General features: G+C 35.6%; 1 protein-coding gene and 1 pseudogene across 1 annotated transcript; both read right to left on the reverse strand.

Moving 5' to 3' along the window:
- Positions 1-812: 812 nt before the first annotated feature.
- On the reverse strand, positions 813-4,056 carry LOC110634373 (uncharacterized; annotated as a pseudogene).
- Positions 4,057-5,229: 1,173 nt separating this feature from the next.
- On the reverse strand, positions 5,230-14,128 carry LOC110634362 (vacuolar sorting protein 39). Its single transcript, XM_021783329.2, is given in 13 exon segments — positions 5,230-5,756; positions 6,924-7,022; positions 7,351-7,803; positions 8,101-8,343; positions 8,502-8,670; positions 8,672-8,697; positions 8,866-9,195; positions 9,801-10,233; positions 10,808-10,920; positions 11,220-11,363; positions 11,465-11,596; positions 12,844-13,055; positions 13,379-14,128. Coding segments are annotated over 13 exon segments (2,994 nt in total). The 5' UTR covers positions 13,818-14,128; the 3' UTR covers positions 5,230-5,555.
- Positions 14,129-21,855: the final 7,727 nt, after the last annotated feature.

A 21,855-nucleotide genomic window follows, 5' to 3' on the forward strand; every position in this document is an offset into this window, starting at 1 on the left:
GGCTCTGGCATGATAGAAGCTTGGATTCCTTGAACCTTACCTCATAATCTTTGGTCATCTAATCAGTTTCAAGACTTCAAAGATATAAAGCCGGATCAAACGGGATATTTTTACAACACAAACAATGAAATTGATTAATCCTAATAATCCATTCCCTTATATTATCATTTATTGCCTGGATTGTATTCCATGTAAATAAGGGCACCCAAAATTTCCTTCTAGTGTGGGTCATAACTATCAACTGTTTGAAAGTGATTCTTGTTGCTATGATTTTCGATCAAATTGCATATGGAGAAAAAAGACAAAAATGATAACTTCTGCAATGCGTAAATTTCTGACCAAGATTTCACATGGATGCATTTATTTCTGCTAGGCTTGAGTTTGAATTTTGACTTGCAGCGTTCCCACGTTTATTGTGGCTATAACCATGCATTAAATGCAGTGGATTATTGAAAGACACATCCCCACCGAGAGAACAAGCTGAAGCAATAAACTCTACAACTATACATATACACACTTGATAAAAATGATAATCCTCTGAAGGTTCAGTCGATTAGATCACACATAATGTGTCATGGAAATAACACTTTTTAGGAAAGAGAATCTTACTATCCTTCATTTTAAAGAGTCTCCATGAAAATAATTAACCAAAGAAAAAAAAATAAAAAAAGAATAGCGGCAGTAAATTTTATGTCTTTTTGTGTTTAGTGAGAGACGTTTAGAGGAGGAGATGGGGGATGGCTGGAAAATGTCACTGGCAACTACTGTAAACTGACCCAAATTTTGCATTATATAACATAGCAAGTTAAAAATGACCTAAGGTAACAAGAAACAAACCTTATTTATAACGAAGGGTATCAATTACATACCAAGACATGCATTATTTATCCTACTTAAAGTTCACTCAAATTCTCTCTTTACTTTTTTCATTTTTTTTTATTATTCGGTGTTCGATTATGTGTTCAACGCCTGAACTCCAATGTGCATTAAAATTTACATAGATTTACTTTCATATCCCTAGGGAGTGGGAAAAAAAAAGAGAGAGAGAACCAAAAATCCATCTTGAATTTGAACCTCATTTTCACCAGATAAAGGTAATCGCATACGATTTTTATTATTTTTTTTCAGCGAACATGTTATCAGAATTAATGAAGAAAACAGACTGATTTCGATGACTCACAGATTAAGATAGCATGTAGAAAGTGGTAGTTCCACTCGATGATCTGCAGTATATTCTCGCATCTTTGCTCCAACATCACCAGTGGCCTTCGACATCCTCTCCTTGGCAGCTTCATACCCAGACTTCCCCTCAAAAGTTGCCTCCTCCTTGATTGACCTGTATATCTCACCTATAAATTATTTACAGCTTAACCAAAGGCATCCATCTCCTCCCTCTGAAGCAATGTCAATTTTCTGCTTAGCTTCATCATAGATTTCAGCAGTTCTCTCATTTCTCAGTTTGCTTCCTGGATCACCAGTTGCCTTCGACATCCTCTCCTTGGCAGCTTCATAGTTGGACTTTCCCTGAAAAGTAATCGTTTCCTTGGCTGTCCTATAGCTTCATCATACACATCCATCTCGTCCCATCTTTCATACCCTGAAAAGTTGGACTCTTCCATTGCTTCTTTAGCCTTACTGGCCTTGTCTGAGGCCATGTCTGAAGCCGAATTAAATTGCTGATTAGCTTCATCATGAACATGAGCAGCTTTCTTTTTACCATTCTCGATTGCTTCTGTCATTGCCTCATTGGCATCACCTCCCTTCTCTGAGGTCATATTTAATTTGCAGCCATATCTAATTTTTGTTTGGCTTCATCATAAGAATTACCAAAGTCTGCTTTCTTCCATAATGCATTCCTTCTGCCATGGAATCTTTGGCATCGCTAGCCATGTTATAGGCATCACTATAGACATTGGCCGCTTTATCTTTTTTATAGTTCATTGTTCCCACCATTGTTTCTCTGGCATCACTAGCTCCATCTGAAACCATTCTTATAACCTGATCTGCCTTCTCTGAAGTAAAGCCCTTTACATCTCCTATTTTTTCATTAGCCTTGTTGGCTGCCTCACCAGTGTTTTCAGAAGCATACCTTGAATCTTCTGGAAGAACTAAAACAATACCGGTAGAGGAAAACAAAATTCTTGCTCCAAAGAACTAACTCTGGGCTGGAAAAGGATGCGTGTCGAATAAATAATTACCAGATGCAGCATTATTCATTGTATCTGATGACTTTGAGGCAGCATCCCCAGCTCTGTCCATTAAATTTTGAGCTGCTTCTCTTGCATACCCTTCTTTCAAACCAAGCCCCCTGTCATTAGCACCATTAACATTATTAATTGAAACTTAAAAATTATGAATGCTTCCTTAAAATTCAAATGTTATGATCTTTTGAACCCTCATAAGATAAGTTGAGCATGCATGCATATGAATAAAATAAAATAAAAGAAGGGTAGTGAGGAACTAGAATTCTAAGCAGTACAATTAAGTGGTTCAACTGTTCAAGCACAAAACATGATGCAAGTGCAAGTTTGGTAATCTATAATGAAGTGCAATGAATTGTTCCATTAAAATTACATTCCATCCGATTCTACCAAATATGCATAAATATCCATCACAGTAAAATTGATCTCTTTAACTTTTTTTTTTTTATTTAAAAAGTCAATTGAACTCTAAACTTGAAAATAATTTATCCTTTTATATTCACATGGCCTATTAGCCACCTCTTCCCATGTAATTTAATCCCACATCCCTTGTAATTGACATATATGAAGATACAATAGTAGTGTCCGATCATAACATGCTATAGCAAGACTAGGTGACTAGTACATTTAACCTAAAAGTTTAAACTACATACACCCTCCTTGACAAAGGTATATGTTGCTAACACACGATTATAGTCTGTTTGACATTATTGTTTGAGTTGTTGAGAAAAACACTGCCTTAAATATATTAATGACCATTAAAATTTAATTTTAAATTAAATTTAACATATTTTAATCATAAAACCTGCAAAAACAGCTAAACAAATTTTCAAACTACTTTTTTAGTATTTAAATTGTTACTTTTTCAAAAAGCAGGTTAGAACAACAATCATGGTCTTAATGTCTTGCAATTAAATTGAAAAAACTTAGGGTTTGTTTTTTCTTTACATTTTCCCTTATTGGTGTTTAACAACACTTTCCTTGTTTTTAAGGAAACAATAAAACACACACTTAAAGCTAAATGCAACTCTCAACTTAGGCAACATCCGAAAAGTTTGAATTCATCCTTTCCCTTCTTTGCTAAAAGAGGGAAATTTCTGCCTGCACCTGGCCAATTTGAAATTCACACAAACTTATTTTCTTATAACAAAAATGGGCCAAGCTTTTCTAGACTTGGCATTTATATATAATATATTGATTTGGATTTGGATGTATAGATCCAGTTGTAGGTGTTATATAGACACATAATAAAATATAGGAAAAATTAAAATAAACCTATTCAAAACCTGAGTCCATAAACCTTGGTGCAAGCAAGAATTTTCCCAAAACAAAAATGTGAGGTAGCAAATTTGAAAAAGAGAATGATTACTCTGAGAGCTACTTTCCATAAGCCCAGTGAGACCAGGAGTCGGCCTTTTCCTTGGCATCCTGCATGGCCTCTACTAGCTGCTCTCTGCTTCATCTCTTCCGTCTTCACCTCCACATTCCCAACTGCCAGATTCACTCTTTCTTTCGCATTCTCCATCACATCCTCACTGCACCAGCCCACATCACCAACACTGCTGCAGCCATCCTCTTGATCCCTGTGATCTCTAATTAAGCGTGCAAGTGTTGTTGATCTTAACTTGGAAACTTGCAATAATCAGAAAGAGAAGGTTTAGAAGTGAAATGGGTAAAAAGCAAAGTACGGAAATATTTGCTTGGTTTTTTCAAGAGAAGACGCAGTGCAAAGAGATGGACGGGAAAGGTTATAGCTGAGAAGCGGTTCGTACGGAGTGAGAGGGAGGCTACGTGGCGCGGGTAGGGGACGGTTCAGGTTCTCACTAGTTTAAAGCCACGTGTGCACTTGCAAGGCTATTGAGAAATTATATGTTAATTCTATATATGTTGTATAATGTACTTTTTTTAAAAAAATATTTTATAATAATATATTTATTTTTTAAAAAAATATTTATTTATTTATTATTTTATATAAATTATCCACATAAAATTATGGCTTTAATATAATATTTAACTTGACAATAATTTATTATTATCACTTCATTTCTATATTTCTTCTAAAAAAATTTCTATATTTTAAAAAATAATTATTTACTTTTATCATAAACTTAAGTCCTTTAATTTACTGGTTTTTCAGGATAAGATAAATTACTATTTAATACAATCTAAATATTACCATTACATATAATTTCATTAAAAAATTTTACAATTATTTTTAATTTTTCTTCATTTCTTTATCTTTTTTTTTTTATTTTTATCTCTCTCTTAAACCTTTCTCTTTCTCATTTTTGTCTTTTTCTCTCTATTTCTCTCTCCGTATTTTTCTCCACGTCTCCCATTTTTGTCTCTATCCTCTCTCTCTCTCTCTCTCTCTCTCTCTCTCCGCCTTATCATCAAACACTCCAATCAACGCACTCGAGCTCTCTCTCCGCCTTATCATCGAACACTCCTATCAACGTACTCGAGCTTGGCTTCAACACTGTCCGTGTCGGTAGTGGCGCTGCTCAAGTGATAGTTCTTGAATGCGGGAGAGTTAAAGTGGCGCTGCTCAAGTGAGAAGAGGATGGTGATGGTGACGTGGAGATTATAGGAACGGATTTTGATCTAATATTGGCATCAGATGTGGTTTACCATGATCATTTGTGTGAGCCTCTGCTATACGCGTATGCTGATGGCCATGAGCAAAGAGAAGAGGAAGAAGAAAAAGGCGTTTGCTGTGGGTCATTTGAGGAGGTGGAAGAAGAATTGCGTGTTCCTCAAGAGGGCAAAGAAATGGTTTGATGGAGTTTAGTCACGCGGACAGCCCGTGCGAGGGGTCCAGAGTTGGAGTTCTGGTTTGCGGTTTCGTTTCCCAGGCGTAAAAACTTGCGGGCTGGACAGTCATTATCAATGCTATGAATGTGAATGTCTTTTATCTGTTGAAGGACGTTCCATTACACTTGAAATTTGAATCATTGGTGTATAATTGGAAGGACAATTACAGAATGTTATCTTTTTTAAGAAGGAAAAATTTGTTCACAACCTGCAGTGGTGCAATGCAATTGACATGCAGCTGGAAATCAAACTATTTTTACAACAGAAGCAACTTTTATAGGACCAGGGAACCTTAAAACACTCTCATCATATTAGAACCAGCGTTTTTCAGAATGCAAACCACACATCTACAGCTATCTACAAACCAATATATGTACATATAATGGTTCAACGCCGAATGAAAATCACAAATCTCATCATCCCTGCATGCAGATACTAGTTTTGCTAGCACCACTTTGCCTCCGTAGGAGAAGCATAATTGCAGCTTAAATCTGTTCAAAGAAAAACTTTCATTCTCAAACTGCATGTGAATGCACAATTTCATCGCTTCCTTGGTGGTGTGCCTTTCGCCACAGCTTTCATACTCTGCGAGTCCCTAAAGCATACGAAGTGCACGAGCGTTTTCCCATTGTGATAGACTGCAAAAACACTTGTTCCAATTTTCTTGTTGCAAAGAGAACACATACTATCACTGGTGATCTTTACCGCTGCTTTCCTTTGGTTGTACAGTTCATCTTTCACCTGTTTTGCATAATCATTTGTTTAGGAAGGTAGAAATAATAGAATGTTGCAAGTGTGCAATTGTAGAAACACGACACAAATGACAAACTTGCATTAAACAAACTTAATTGACTGAGCAACAAACTTATTAAATAAGCAAATGTATTGATGCCATAAACAATGGAAAAGAAAAATTTTTAGAATACATGGCTAAGTAATTGAATATAAAGACTATCATAATGACTTAAAGATTGAATGATTTCCTGTACATTTTGCTTTGGTTTGAATATAACACAATGCAGCCCTTGTGTTGAACACTCTCACTAAGCAAGGCTTAAAAGAAGGGACTTTGCAAGTAATGGAACGCAAGCAAGCACACCAACAAAACTAGAACAATGTGAATCATAAAAGTGGTTGAAGTAATACATTTCTTGGCCAGAATATTATGCAGATTGAGAACCTAAGACTTATTGCAACTGGACTACATTATGCTGCAAATGAACCACTATACTCAGCAAACAGATTTTAACAGGCTTGATAAAAGCTTATTGGCATTTGTTTACTAAGATAAATAAAAAAGGTCACACACAAATTTTAAGCTCATTTAATAGATGAATGAACATGAATATAGATGAGCTCAGCTTCATTTCATTCAGGAACAGGCTTAAAAAAAAAAAAAAAAAAGAAGAAGCTTGTTTGATGTTCATTTACCTAAAGTTTGATAAACAGTTTTTCCTCATATAACCAAGCTCAAACTTTTGGGATAAAGGCTTAGTTGAGTTGAGTTGAGTATATAACCAAGCTCAAGCTTCATTGAAATACACCCAAGCAAGCCAAGTTCAAACAAGGTAGGCTAAAGCTTGTCCGAGATTTTGCAGAGTTCAAGCTGGGCATCAGTATACCATGCTGAGCCTGAATAGAGCAGAATTCAGCTCATCTTGGCTCAGTTAGTTTATACACCTATATGCCTTTCTGGACCAGACAACTGGACGCCCTTGTAGCTGAAACTTAAGTTTGGCATTTGTGATAAAAGATACAACAGATACAAATAAAATGGCAAAATTCTAGTGTCTTCATTACAAATTATTCTTATATTAGTTACCTGCATAAATCAATTGTATGATGTTTTGTAAACATTTTTACATTAATGTATTTCCATCAAATTTCTAATTATTATGAACTGGATACCTGCAGGTTCTCACTCTGCCTCAAACTCTTGATAACTGAGAGATTCCGGTATGCTTCACTGGATTTTCTCATAAGAGGTCCAAGAAAAGGAAGCAAATTCTACATAGGAAAGATGAAACGTACCATCAGCATGGAGCTTATAGCTAATATTCTGATGGCCAGACAAACAAATTTATATAAAATGTATAACAAATTGCATAATATTAAAAAATAAGAAAAATAGGAGCTTTTCCCACTATTTGAAGAAACACAAAGCCGAAATAATAACATGGAGTTTGGACTTTAAAAATCAGAAAATGGTTGTTATAGCTGGGGTAAAGGCACGACATCCATGATTTAATTATGCCCCAAAGGATGCCTCACCTGATGTGGTTAAAATAGATGGCAGAATATCAGATAGAATAGGGTACAATAAATATCTAAATACCTGCAATTTTGTTTCCTCTGGTAAAAGTTTAAGTGCCTGAGCTCCATTGATTCTGTCCCACCTTCTGCTCAAAAGGTCAAGGACCTCATCAAGCATGATCGTTGAACCTCCTTCCCCAGTAAATTCATCTGCATCACCATCACTTCTACTAGTGTCAGTGCTACTAAGACTAAAACGCATGTCCTCTGCACCCTCTATTGGTGCAATTTTCTTAGCCCTGCGACCTCCCTTTGCTTTAACTGAAGTACCAGAACCAACCTTTGGAATACTTGTATTCCGAGACAACACTATATTGGTAATTCGCTTCTCAAAGTTATTAATTGTCTTCCGTGGATTCAGATAAATTTGCAGAAGAGCAAGGTATATATTGCCAGAAGATTTTGCAGATGGTTGCTGAGATGCAGACTCATAAACCCGATCACAATAGGATAATGCAAGTTCAGGGACAAGAAGCTGTGAAGGTCAAAGGAGCTTTTTTCAACTCACAGATATTTTTGAAAAAAGGAAAAAAAAAAAGATAATCAAGACAAGATTAATTGCAATAAAGAATAAACCTACTGATAAAAACACTTAAACAAACAGTTAAATTATGCTTGACTCAATGCCTTTCTATATCCACCTTGCCATTTTTGGTGACCAGTGATATCCCAAAATTCCCATATAAAAGGCGAACCTTTCATGATGTTCCCTTGTGAATACCATCCCTTGTCAATATCTCACTTAAACAGATCAATTTACACCAGAAAATACCTTATGAACATAAAGAGATACGACAAGCTCATGTTGGTTCATTTTCCCCAATAAAATTGCACGCTCTTCATATAATGCATCTGCTGGTAGCCGTTTCAACAAAGCTTCTGGGTTATACCCTGAGATACTCTCCAAAGCAGACAATAATTTTTTCCTTGTTGGGGAATAAACCTTCTCATCCCATTTCTGCTGAGCACTCAGGTCTGTGTGCCATTCAAGTACTTCCGAGAGATAGATTTGTACCTGCCACACAGAACAAATAATATAATCTTCTCATTTATCAAAATTAGCAGCAACAGCAACAGTAGTAATACAAGTCTAGTAACACCATCTGTTTTGCCAAGTCAGTTAAAATAATAAAAAATATGCTAATGACAGTGCTGAAAGCAAGAGTTCTTCACCATTTCATTCTGCAGGTTTCCAGAGATCCCGTTTTCATTCATTGCAAGCATAAGTTCTAAATATCTGCCCTGCATGCTCGGCGCATGCTGCTTCAGATAAGAGTTGACCAAGTTTGCAGGAATATTCCCCGAAAAGAAGAGCTCAATAGTTTGTGTTGGACAGCTTTCAAAGCATGGGTTCTGTCCCACAGAGAGGCTGCATAACAAAATCCATCAAAATGGAAGCTGTAAATTCTAACCCATTAGTTTAAATTCTAATCCATCTGTTTAAGCCAAGAAGCCTTGTTATAATAAATTGCATGTTCAATTGTTATAATAAATTGGAAATCCAATAAAAGACACTTAATCAAATTAGACAACCTACCTTAAGATATTCAATAATTGATTCAGGTTTGAACTTTGAGTTAAGGTCAGGTTGTGCTTGGCTTGATTTTGACTCTTCAACTAATTGATGCAAGAGCTTAAGAGCTTCTCGGTGCATGGAGTTGCACTTATAAAGTTCCAATAAAGCAGTATAATGATTCTGTTTTTGAAGAATCTCCTCACATATCTTTATGTCACAGTAGTTAAGACCTCTAAGTAATTCTAAAGCTGCTGAAGACTGTCCAGTAAGAAGAAGAGCTTGGAGTAGTGCCGTATCAAGTATTGCTGCCATTTCCCTGGCACCTGAGTTAATGGAAACTGTACCACGGCTCTAAGTGACCAAAATCAGTATAATGTCATTAAGCAAAAGTCAGCAATAGCCACAGAGCAGGCTTTTTTTTTTCATAAGCATATTCGTCAAAGCAGTAACCTTCAACTGGTTAGTTGCACCATATTTAACATGTATTAATTCTGATAAAGAAAATGTTTAGACATTTGATACAACAATGTAACACAGATGATAAATTGCCATGATATGCTTTCAGAAGGATACTTCTTACAACTCCTAAAACCACAAAATTAGTTATGTGGACATTTGATCTGTCTAAAACTTTAATTAACAAACTTCAAGCTATGGTTCTCTCTCCGCATGGTCATATTACCTCCCCACGCCACCCCCAGCCCCCTTCTCCCTCTCTCTCTTTCTGTATCATCATATATACATCAGACGCACATACACAGACAAAGGATGTTCAAAAATATTATTCTTATATGAAGCTTGATTAGTGTGCTTTGCCAAACAAAGGCAGATTACATAAAGTTTATTAAGGAAAGCATTATGATTCCATAAGTCACAAACTTCCAACTATCTATAAAGCAGAACCAAATCCAAAATCTTGTAACACCTGAAACAGGGAGAAAGAAGGAGTTATCTACCTTGTTGGATTTCTTAAACCTACTAGAATCATATGGTCCAAAATTCTCTCCAACAGCATCAAAAACAACTTCTTCTGTTCCCTTAGCAGTGGCCTTTTCAATTATACTATATCTCTTTTTCTGCAAGAACTTAATGAGAGCCATGAGAGTATTATGGCTCATTTTCTTGGATTCATGGGCTGCATGCTCATCAAATTCAGTTAACTGCAGAGGGGAGGATTCCGTATCATCTGACACTCCAGACGAGCCTCTTGAGAGATATGGAGCATCTGAAGACATGTCCATCAGCTTTTCTGGTTCAGGAAGCATAGATGTCTTGGGAAGAACAATAGATGGATACAAAGAAAGGACATAGATGATATCCACTCGGGATGCTAGAAAGTGTTCCATGGCCTTCTCATAGCTCCCATTCTCAAAAAGATAGTGGGCATATCTGCACAGCATTGGCATAAACTCATTCAGTGCAAGAGTATTATTAAGAAATGTAAAGGTGAACTGCCAAAAGAAAACACAAAAAGATTAAGCAATGCCACGTTAAATAGTCAATAAAACAACCCAAATGCTCTGATGTTCAACTAAAGCATCTCCTCTTTCCCAGCACCCATAAGCTATACTTCTATAAACTTTCTAGAGTTCAATGTCTCTGGTTAGTACTTATGATCAGACAAACAATGCCATGCTAAACAGTCATAAATCCAACATGATCCTCAGGCCAGCATGTTGGTTCACTACCACCACTAAATTCAAATATCTTTGGAATCTCATAAACCCACTATTAGCAACCAAGGAATTAAGAACCCACATCCACCTGGCTACTAAATTTTATAGGGAAAATAGCTAATTCATGATATAATGGGAGATTATTTATAATAAACTTGCACTTCCATACTTGGATGAAATATACAAATCTCACCCATACAAAAAATATAAATGAGCAAAGCAAGAAAATAAATAAATAAATAACAGTCCAAAAGAATCATCTCAAAGGGAAACAAAAAACATCTTACCTTATATGAATTGACCACTCCTTTGCTGCTCGGAGGTTTGAATCTTCGGGTGGAAGCAGCTTGCATAAGGCCAAGGCTTCCTCAAAATTCTCAGATGCTGCTAACTGTACAATCTGCAGTGCAATAACAATCATTAATCTTACATCTGAAGTAAATTATCATTTTCCTCTTCTAAAGCTAGAATATGATGGTTATAGTTAAACAGCATAACTGAATTACAAGGAAGGCCATAGTACAAAGACAACATAGAATATTCCCAGAAAATGTAATCCAAGGTTTGTTAGATATAAGGAACAGTCAAGTCCTGAACTTAACAATCACTCCTCCACTTTAAGCAGATCTGCACCTATACTACAAGCAACCAGCAGATAGCATAAATATCAACTTATATAGAGCATAAGCATTGCATTACCTGTGCACCAAGAGGAACAGGGAAGAGCCCATATGCAGAATTGTCTAGTGCAACAATTACTGCATTATTGCTTTGAATAAGATGACGGACATTTTGAAGAACAATGGTCTGTATCAATGGATATGGAACTTGGAGAGACCGAATCTGTGAAAACAATAGTCATAATGAACAAAGGGACAGCTTTTCGCAGAGGAAAACACACACACACACACGAAAAAAATCTTACGAAGCAATGATTAAGCTACCTCAACACGTCTTGGAAGCAGAGCTACTGCATAAGGTTTCTGAATGACAACGACAGAAGGGGCCTCTGACCAACAAATCCTCTCTGCTTGAAGAAGCTTGCCATTTTGGTCCACAAAAACCCCAATGTTTTCCTAAGGCAGCACCCAAAAAAAAAAACACTGTTTTCTCATCGCATGTATTTTGGATGATAAAAGAAAAAAATAGATAAATAAATGATGCAAATTGAAGCAGCCAACATGCAAAGGATAGACATATAAATTATCAGCCAAATTCTAAAACCTGTGCCTTTAGTAATTTTCAAGCAAAGATATCCCAAAGTCATATTCTCAATCATAAAATTCATTCCATTTATCAGAAAAGAATAATGAGAATGCTTTATGCAACAGCATTCCAGTTCATTTGATTGCAATGAGAGCAACATAGAAGTTATGCAACTCAAAGAATGCACACCAAGATTCAAATTGACATTCCAAAGATACAATCCTCACTGGAAAGAACATTCTATCATACTAGCATACCAGTGTTTGAAAAAAAAAAACAGACATATCATGCAATTTCTTTTCTAAATAACACATAAAGGCTATCTCCCACACTAGATAGCTCCTCAAAGTCTGTATGAAACGGATATCATATAAAGAAATTGTACAGGCACTCACAAACTAGATATATATGATTCTAAAATGTTTTCTTTGTCATTTATAGTTCAACAATTAAATTTTCCAAAATTCACCATAATCAAAAAAAATTCTATAAAAAAAAATGATGAAACTGGCACATAAATTTTTCCACTGCTTATATTATGTAGTGATTGGATTAGGTTTTCTGCTTATTAACCTCTCTCTCTCTCTCTCTCTCTCACACACACACAAACACACACATACATTCCATATAAAAAAATTACTAAAATTCCAGACCCCAGTGTATGGACCAAACATAAAATGTCAACTACAATCGAATTCTTAATAGAATTTATTTGTATTCTGTAGAATTCATATATACAAATGAAATTTATAGTAGAATTAATTTGAAGATGAAATAAATTACTTGTTCATTTGATTCCAAACATAATGTGATATGTAATGTAACTCAAGTGCAATGTAAGAAAAGGAACCTAACAGCACAAGGAAAAAAAAAAAAAAACAAAAAACAAAAAAGAGCCTAACTTCAGCTTTAAAGTAGACCAACCACCAAATGCATATGCCTTACCAACACAGAAAAGGACATCTCAACAAGTAGAATAAGTTAGTAATTTGTTATCACAAAAGTATTTAAATAGAACAGCATGCACATAACTAAAAGGCAGAAATGACATAAACAATGCTCATTAATGAAACATGGAAAATAAATACCAAAAAATGTCAACAATGGGAAAAAATACCTTTCCAAGAAGAAGCTCCCCAGAAGGGAGAGAGACCACTAAAGGAGGGGCTAATCTACCAGAAGGAAATACCTCAGTCAATGCACCATTAGTGGCATTCAATATCAGGTATTCCTTTCTAATCCCTAGACACATATTTTCACCACACCAAGACATGGACTTCACCGTATCCGGAACACCAAATTCCCTTACCTCCACAAATCCCCGTCCCCCTAAACAAGGACAAAATTTTAGTTCCAGTTAAAATTACCAGCTCAAGTTCAAGCTTGCAAAAACTTCAACAACCAATATAGCAAATTTACAAAAAATGTAATAGATACTGCAACTTATACATATTGTCTCAATGGAATCAAATAAATAAAAGCTTGAAGAATAATAATGTGATTGAGTTAACCACCACACATAGTACAACACTATTACTCTAATTTCCATTTGCCTTTCCATACAATTTACCGGTAATAATTCAACATTAATTTCAATCTCAACAACCATTTAAACACCCATATTAGGAAAAAATTTTCCTTGAGATAATCACCATCGTGCCTGAAGATGCTGACGCGCTTTTGCCTAGCAAAGCACAAAAACCCTCTTCTGTCATCCCATGAATACACATTGGCGCCTTTTGCTTTGGTGATCACAGCTAAAGTCTCCAAATTGGGTAATCTATGAAAGGCGATTGATTCAGAGAGCGATAAAAGTAGCTCTCTTGATGCCAATACCTCCAATGAAAAGAGAGGCTTCTTTGAAAACCCCGTAACAGTTCTCTCCAGTGCATAAGTTTCCTTTCGCAGCTCTTGAGCTTGGCCATGATAATCTGACAGTGAAGCTCGTTCGGAGGAGGGTTCCGGGACGTATATTCGAAGGGCCCCATCGGAGCAGCCGACAAGAAGCTTTGAGCAGTAGGATTCGATAGCATAAATTTTCACGGGGCAGCCACTGAGGAGCTCGAAGGAATCGTAGGCAATGTGCACCATTATTTTTGTTTCGATTTCTAGCTTGGAAGCAAAAACAACTAGGAAAAAGGCTCAAATGCCATATTCTTGGACACAAATTCTGAATCTGATCCTCATTTCCAAATGGGCGATCCTTGTCGCGCTTGGAATTTTCTCTCAATTTCAGGGTAGTTCCAACGAAAGATCACAGTATGCTATGAGTGAAAAATCATTCAAATATAATTAAAGATTGAGAAATAGTAGGATCAGTCATTCAATAAAGCAAGCAAACCGGATGGGGATGCGCTGGAGGTGATATGTGCAACTTTATAATTGCTAAAGAGAAAATTAATTTTGCTACGTGAAGTAGAGTTGTACATCCCGCCGTCAAACTCATAAACAGATGCAGTGGCAAAAAGCAAAACTCACCGTTTTGAGTTTTCATAGTGATAAATAATGCTTAAGCGGCATCAAATCAAATTTTCAATTAATTGAATAAAAATATTGATTAAATAAAATAAAAATTAATTAAAATATAAAAATATTTTGTTATTATTGATCATAATCGGATTAACTGAAAAATAAAAAATATATATTTATATCATTTATTATTTTTTAACTAATTTATATTATTTATATTAATTAAAATAAATTTATATTTATAATTTTTTTATTTATAAAAATAATAAATATAATTTAATATTAATAAAAAATAATTAAAAGTTAAATATTATTATAAAATTATAAAAATAATAATTATAAATAATATATTATTATAAAAATTATAATTAATATATTAATTAATAAAAAATTAATTATTTCAATTAATTTAATTATTAAATAAAAAATAACTGAACCAATAATCTAAAATTACAAAATTTTCAAATTATTAACAAAAACTAAATTAAATTTATTTTTATAAAAATAACTAAATTTTATATTTTGTTATTCAATTATAACATAATAATACGCCCCCCTACTCATATGGTCATGCCCTCTCATTCATATTATTTTAATATTTTTAAAATAATATTGAATTTGCCTACTTATTCAATTTAATTTAATTTTTTAAAGTTAATTTATGTAAAAAATTTTAACATAATTTTAAAATTACAAAAACACTTTAAAATTAAATATTTAATTTTTTAATAATAAAATATTAATTTTAAATTTTATATAATTAATTACATTTTATATAAAAAAATTAAACAATAACATTTTATATAATTAATTCAATTAAAATATTATATTTTTGTCACGACCCAACCTACCCAATCTGCAAAAGGGCTCAAAACACACTTCTATATCCACAATCCATATATCCACAACTCAATCACATCACACAGCCCCTCCTGGGCCTATCAAATCAATCATCCATCACAATATGTAAAATTTCAATTTAGTCCTTATAATTGATCATTTTTGCAAAAATTGTTCAAATAAGCTCTAAAAATTATAAAACTCTGCCCCGCGGTCCTTAGAAATATTACTAAGCTATTGCAAAAAGAATCGTAATTTTATAAGCTACCACAAATATTTAATGGATTTTTAATCCTATTTAAGCATTAGAAAATTACGAAAAAACAAGGTTCGGGTTTACCTTTGCCGATTCCGACTTCGGGAACGCACAATGGTGGGGTAGCCAAAACCTCGATCCAATTCGGAGACTTTTCCGGTTGCTGGTCTGTCTGGCCGGAAATTCACAGATCCGGACAACTGTCGAATTTCCGCGAATTGAGGATACCTACACGAAGCCCAATAATAATATATAAAAAATCAGGGGTGTTACATTCTTCCCCCCTTACAGAAAATTCGTCCTCGAATTTTTACACAAGGCAGAATAAAGTACATGATTACACATTAAACAGATAAGGGTACTTGCTACGCATGTCCCGTTCTGACTCCCAGGTGCACTCTTCCACTGACTGGCTCCTTCACAAAACTTTAACCATAGGGATTTGTTTTGATCTTAGCTGTCTCACTTAGTAGTCCACTATGGCTACAGGTTGCTCCTCAAATGTCAAGTTCTCTTTTAGCTCTATTACATCTGGTTGTAGTACATGAGAAAGGTCGGGAATGTATTTCCTGAGCATGGAGATGTGAAACACGGGATAAACGTGAGAAAGGTTGGGTGGTAGCTCCAACCGGTAGGCAACTGCTCCAACTCTACCAGTAACCTCAAAAAGTCCAATATACCGAGGTGCCAACTTGCCCTTCTTTCCAAATCTCATGACTCCCTTCATTGGAGAAACCTTCAGGAATACATAGTCGCCCACTGCAAACTCCACATCCCTCCGTCTGGGGTCTGCATAACTCTTCTGCCTACTGAAAGTTGTTTTCAGTCGTTCCCTGATTAAAGGAACTACCTCTGAAGTGTACTGCACTAGGTCTACATCATGCACCTTCGCTTCCCCCATTTCCGTCCAACACAGAGGAGACCTACACTTCCTTCCATATAGTGCCTCATAGAGTGCCATCCCTATGCTGGAATGGTAACTGTTGTTGTAGGCAAACTCCACCAAAGCTAGCTGCTCATCCCATTGACCTCCAAAATCCAAAACACTCATGCGAAGCATGTCTTCCAGTGTTTGGATTGTCCTTCAATTTGTCAGTCTGCGAGGGTGGAAAGCCGCATCAAATTCAGCGTGTGCCAAGTGCCTCCTGTAACTTCCTCCAAAACCGAGAAGTGAACTGGGGCCCTCTGTCAGATATTATGGAAGCAGAAACTCCATGCAATCTGACTATTTCTCGAATGTAGAGTCGGGCATACTGTGCAACAGAATATGTGATCTTCACTGGCAAGAAGTGAGCTGATTTAGTTAAGCGGTCTACAATTACCCATATCGAGTCATATCCTCGCGTGGTACGAGGCAACCCAGTCACAAAATTCATAGTGATCATTTCCCACTTCCATTCTGGGATAGGGAGCTCTTGCAGCTTCCCTGACGGTCTCTGGTGTTCAAACTTCACCTTCTGACAAGTCAAGCACTTGGACACAAAGTCTGCTATGTCTCTCTTCATACCATTCCACCAGTAGCTTTCTTTCACATCATGGTACATCTTGGTGGAACCTGGGTGGACACTGTACAGTGTATAGTGTGCCTCTTGCATGATTTCATTTCTGAGATTGTCTACATCGAGCACACATATCCTCGAACCTTGCACTAGGGCGCCATCATTGGCAAATCCAAACTCACCACCTTCACCTTGCTGTACTCTTCCTATGATCTTCATTAATTGTTGGTCTCTGTGTTGGGAAACTCTAACTCTATCTCGCAAGTCTGGCCTCACTGAAAAATGAGCCAACAAGACCTCCTCATCTGAAAGATCTAGGATTAAACCTTGATCCATCAACTCATGTACTTCCTGAATCAACGGTCTCTTCTCTGCTGAAATGTGCGTAAGCGCTGGAAGATTTTCTGCTTAAAGCATCTGCTACTACATTGGCCTTCCCAGGGTGGTACTGGATGGTGCAATCATAGTCTTCCAGAAGCTCCATCCATCTCCTCTGTCTCAAGTTTAAATCCCTCTGTTGGAAAATGTACTTCAAACTCTTATAGTCGATGTATATCTCGCACACTTCACCATACAGGTAGTGTCTCCAGATTTTTAGTGCAAAGACTACAGCCGCCATTTCCAAATCATGGGTGGGATAGTTCTGCTCATGCCTCTTCAGCTGCCTTGAAGCATAAGCCACTACTTTTCCATTCCGCATCAAAACACACCCTAAGCCAACTCTGAAGGCGTCACAGTACACGGTGTATCCTTCACCGCTCATAGGTAGTGTTAACACAGGGGCAGTGGTTAGACACTCCTTATCCTCATCATTATAACTGACTCTATCGAGCTCTCTTACTGTCCTTTGCATCTTATCCACTTCCCTTTTCCTATTTTTGGTATTGTTGGTATCTTTTCAACCTGCTATACTTATTCCTTAATTTTAGTCATATCTCATCCTTACACCTTTTCCTTCAAAGATGTTTATCCCATCATCAACTTTAACTTTCTTTTTATTTCTTAGTCTTATCTCGATTATTAGTTCCATTACTTCGGGAATTCTAACCTTACGATTTTCTCCTACCAGCACATTCTTCACCTTTTGTAACACTTATAATTAACTATAGAAAATTCGTTTTTGTAACCCCTTTCCCAACTTAACTATCAGAATATTATCATTCCCTACCAGTCTTAGTAGGAAATTGCTCATCCTGGATGGATAGGAGCTCCAGAAACTATAAGTTCCATCTGAACTAACACGGCTGTGGAAAATGTGTGTCATGCCTTAATTCTAAATAAGATACTTCACGTGTTTATTCTTCTTAATATAATCACATATACTGCCCACAACTTTCCAAACTTCAACCTCAAATTACCCATTAGCAATAATTTCATCTATTAAAACTCATCCACAATTAGTATTTCCTCCAGCTCATAGTTTAAAACAGTTGAAAGCCTTAGTAGCTAACTCAATTTAACTCCTGTCATTACTCTGTTTGTCCTTTCATACTTAATACTAGGTATGCACTTACTGTCATTCTCATATCAGGAAATTATGTATGAATTTGTGCCTACCAAACTCTCAATAACTAGGTCTCCTTGACTCAGTTTCTGTTCCTTATATAACCTTCTAGAACCAAAAGCACAAGCTAAACTTGAAAAGAAAGAAAATATCCTCTTATATTCAACTACACCCGATTGTCATATTATAACGTTTCACCTAAGTTTCTTGGTCTTTCTCTCCAAATTTCATCATCTCCTAGCACAATTATACTCTACCTATAAGGTATCATCTGCATGAACCCTTTACCGTACCATTTTCCTTCTTGACATAATATTTTATAATTTATTAACTTTACTTATACTCGACCTATGATTCATATCTATCATCGTTTTTATTGTGCTCTTAACTTTTGTTGATTCCTGAAAGATTTCTCTCACTAATAAATTCTTCCAACACTAATTCCACCCTTATCTAGGGTCATTAATTTGATCCTTGAACTTTCTAGTGATTTATAACCATCTAGACTTGTCACTTTTCGTTCTACCCCTACTATTGTCCTATCGTTATTGCTTCACTACAAAGTGATTCTGTTGATCACACTAAAAATGTTTGCCTGACATTCATAACGAACCTCTAACTACCTTCTCACTATCTCAAAAGTCTAACCTAAAACCTATGTGTCATTATCTATCATTCTTTTCCTCTCATCATACCTATTTGATCCCTTAGACTGACTTTTATTCAACTTACTGCTTACTAACTTCTCTTTCTCTACATATTTAGGTAGTCCGCAATACCATCGCACACCTTCTAACATTTACTCATTATTATTGTATTCCATATCTCCATCACTTTTCTCACTAATGTGGTCCCATTTTGGGTTTTCCATCCTTGTCATTCTCCTTGCCAAGAATAACACTTAGTCTATCCTATATCTTAACTTTGTTCCTTTTATTATGCGCTCTTTAGGTTGTCCTTTCATTTATTTCCTTTGTCTTACCCAAAATAGAACTTGACTATTCTATCCCTGGTTCCATTCTTCTTCCTAACATAATATTGTACTTGCTAACTATATCTTTCGAGTCTCTATATATATGCTGTACTTACTCAGTTTGGTCCTTTGACCACTCTAGCTAGTACTTCCACTAGCATTTAGATTATATTGCATCTGCAATCAATTGTCCAAACTTTCATTCTGCACTTTCTTTATTCATTGGCCTTCTGTGATTTATCTTCGCTAATTTATTACTCTTAACACTATTATAATTAGATTATACTATTGTTTTGAATAATTTGAAATTAGAAAGGAACTTCGAGAAATTACATTAATACTTTTATTGTATGATCTCTATTCTTATCCTTTAGCTTACATAATACCCTTACTACCTCGAGAACTAATTTTGCAGTAATTTTATTATTATTATTATTATTATTATTATTATTATTATTATTATTATTATTATTATTATTATTATTATTATTATTATTATTATTATTTTCCATGTTTACTCAACTAGCCAAAACTTAAGATTCCGGGCACCCAAACCTGTCATCCAATTCAAAGGATTTACATCCATCATGATCTGATTATATATGATTTCTATAATGGAACTTGTATCCTCTCCAGGATACAGAGCCAACTACTCTCTACCACACTCTACGGTCCCATGGGACATTATTCCATAAGTCATCATTATCGTTAATAACCTTGATCCATTACGAAAGATATGACTATATCCTAACTTGCTGCAACAAAGGTACTACATCTACCACCTTGCCAGAACCATGTCAAGTTAATGACTCTTTTATCATATCATAGCTCTATAAATCATCAATTCATAGTTTCGACCTTCTCTAGGTAGTAGAGTTGTACTTTATTCCATACTGATACACACAAGGTATACTATTCTCACTCTATAAGTGTCACATTTACTTTGCAACTAGTCTGAAACCTGCAGTGCGATGGCAACTCTTGATGTAACTCAAGCTCATCTGTAATCGAGTCAACGACTCTAGTTATCACCCAACTGTGACCTTTCAATATTCTAACTCTAGACTCTTAACCAGGAGTTCCCAACTCCTCTGCAAATATAGAACTTTGTTCTGGCATAACTGTACCAAAACAGAAGCCATCTCAAACACCCTCATTATGCAGCACCACGGGGATGCACGCGACTCTACACAATAATCTCATGTGATCAGTAATATGCGACTACAGGCGGACATCGAGAACATTGTATAGTTACTACGATACGTCTGACGGACTAGGTCTCCTAATTTCTTATCTCTCCGAATCTTCTATTATCACAAACTTATTACATTGGGTCATCTCGATGATTGCCGGTGAGTGGTATCCTCATCCTTATCTAGGGCAACCGTACTTTTAAGACTCACTTTTATGTACTCGTGCCTTACACGAAATGGGCACACCATTTAAACCCATACTGACAAAAATATAACATTTCTTGGAGTACGTATCCTCATGATAGACCTCACATGTCTACTAACTCTATTTCACATTTCTGTGTACTCCACGAAAATCAAGACACTAACTGAGGTAATCTTATATTTCCCGAGGTATAACGTAGAATCTAGAAACAAAGAATTACAGGAAAAGACGAAACAGAATCCTATACTCCGCATGTGACTCTTAGTAAACTCTTCCCAACACTTAGATAATTTTTCCCTATGAATCTGGAGCCTAAGCTCTGATACCACATTTGTCACGACCCAACCTACCCAACCTGCAAAAGGGCTCAAAACACACTTCTATATCCACAATCCATATATCCACAACTCAATCACATCACACAGCCCCTCCTGGGCCTATCAAATCAATCATCCATCACAATATGTAAAATTTCAATTTAGTCCTTATAATTGATCATTTTTGCAAAAACTGTTCAAATAAGCTCTAAAAATTATAAAACTCTGCCCCGCGGTCCTTAGAAATATTACTAAGCTATTGCAAAAAGAATCGTAATTTTCTAAGCTACCACGAATATTTAATGGATTTTTAATCCTATTTAAGCATTAGAAAATTACGAAAAAGCAAGGTTCGGGTTTACCTTTGCAGATTCCGACTTCGGGAACGCACAATGGTGGGGTAGCCAAAACCTCGATCCAATTCGGAGATTTCCACTTTTTAGTGCATGCAGTAGGAAATTCACAACAATTAATTTCCGCGAATTGAGGATACCTACACGAAGCCCAATAATAATATATAAAAAATCAGGGGTGTTACAATTTTAATAATAAAATATTATTTTGTGTAACTTTCCTTTTTTTATTGTTTCAATATTTTTTTCTATTAATATCAAATCAACACAATTACTCTTTAATCTTTTAATTCTGTGTCGATTTGCAGTAATATATTGCAGCATTTTCAAAAGATAAAATAGTCTACATAAATTTAAAGGGAAACTTTTTTACAAATTGAATTTAAAAGTTAAAAAAATAAAATTAATTAACTTAGCCATGTCCAATAATAGAAGGGCAAAGTAGGCATTATACTTATTTTTTTTTTTTACAAAATTGCAAATGGTTGGAGGACATGTGGCACCAGGTGCATGCGCTAGA

The sequence above is a fragment of the Hevea brasiliensis genome, chromosome 16 (assembly GCF_030052815.1).
Source record: "Hevea brasiliensis isolate MT/VB/25A 57/8 chromosome 16, ASM3005281v1, whole genome shotgun sequence".
Classification (NCBI taxonomy): domain Eukaryota; kingdom Viridiplantae; phylum Streptophyta; class Magnoliopsida; order Malpighiales; family Euphorbiaceae; genus Hevea; species Hevea brasiliensis.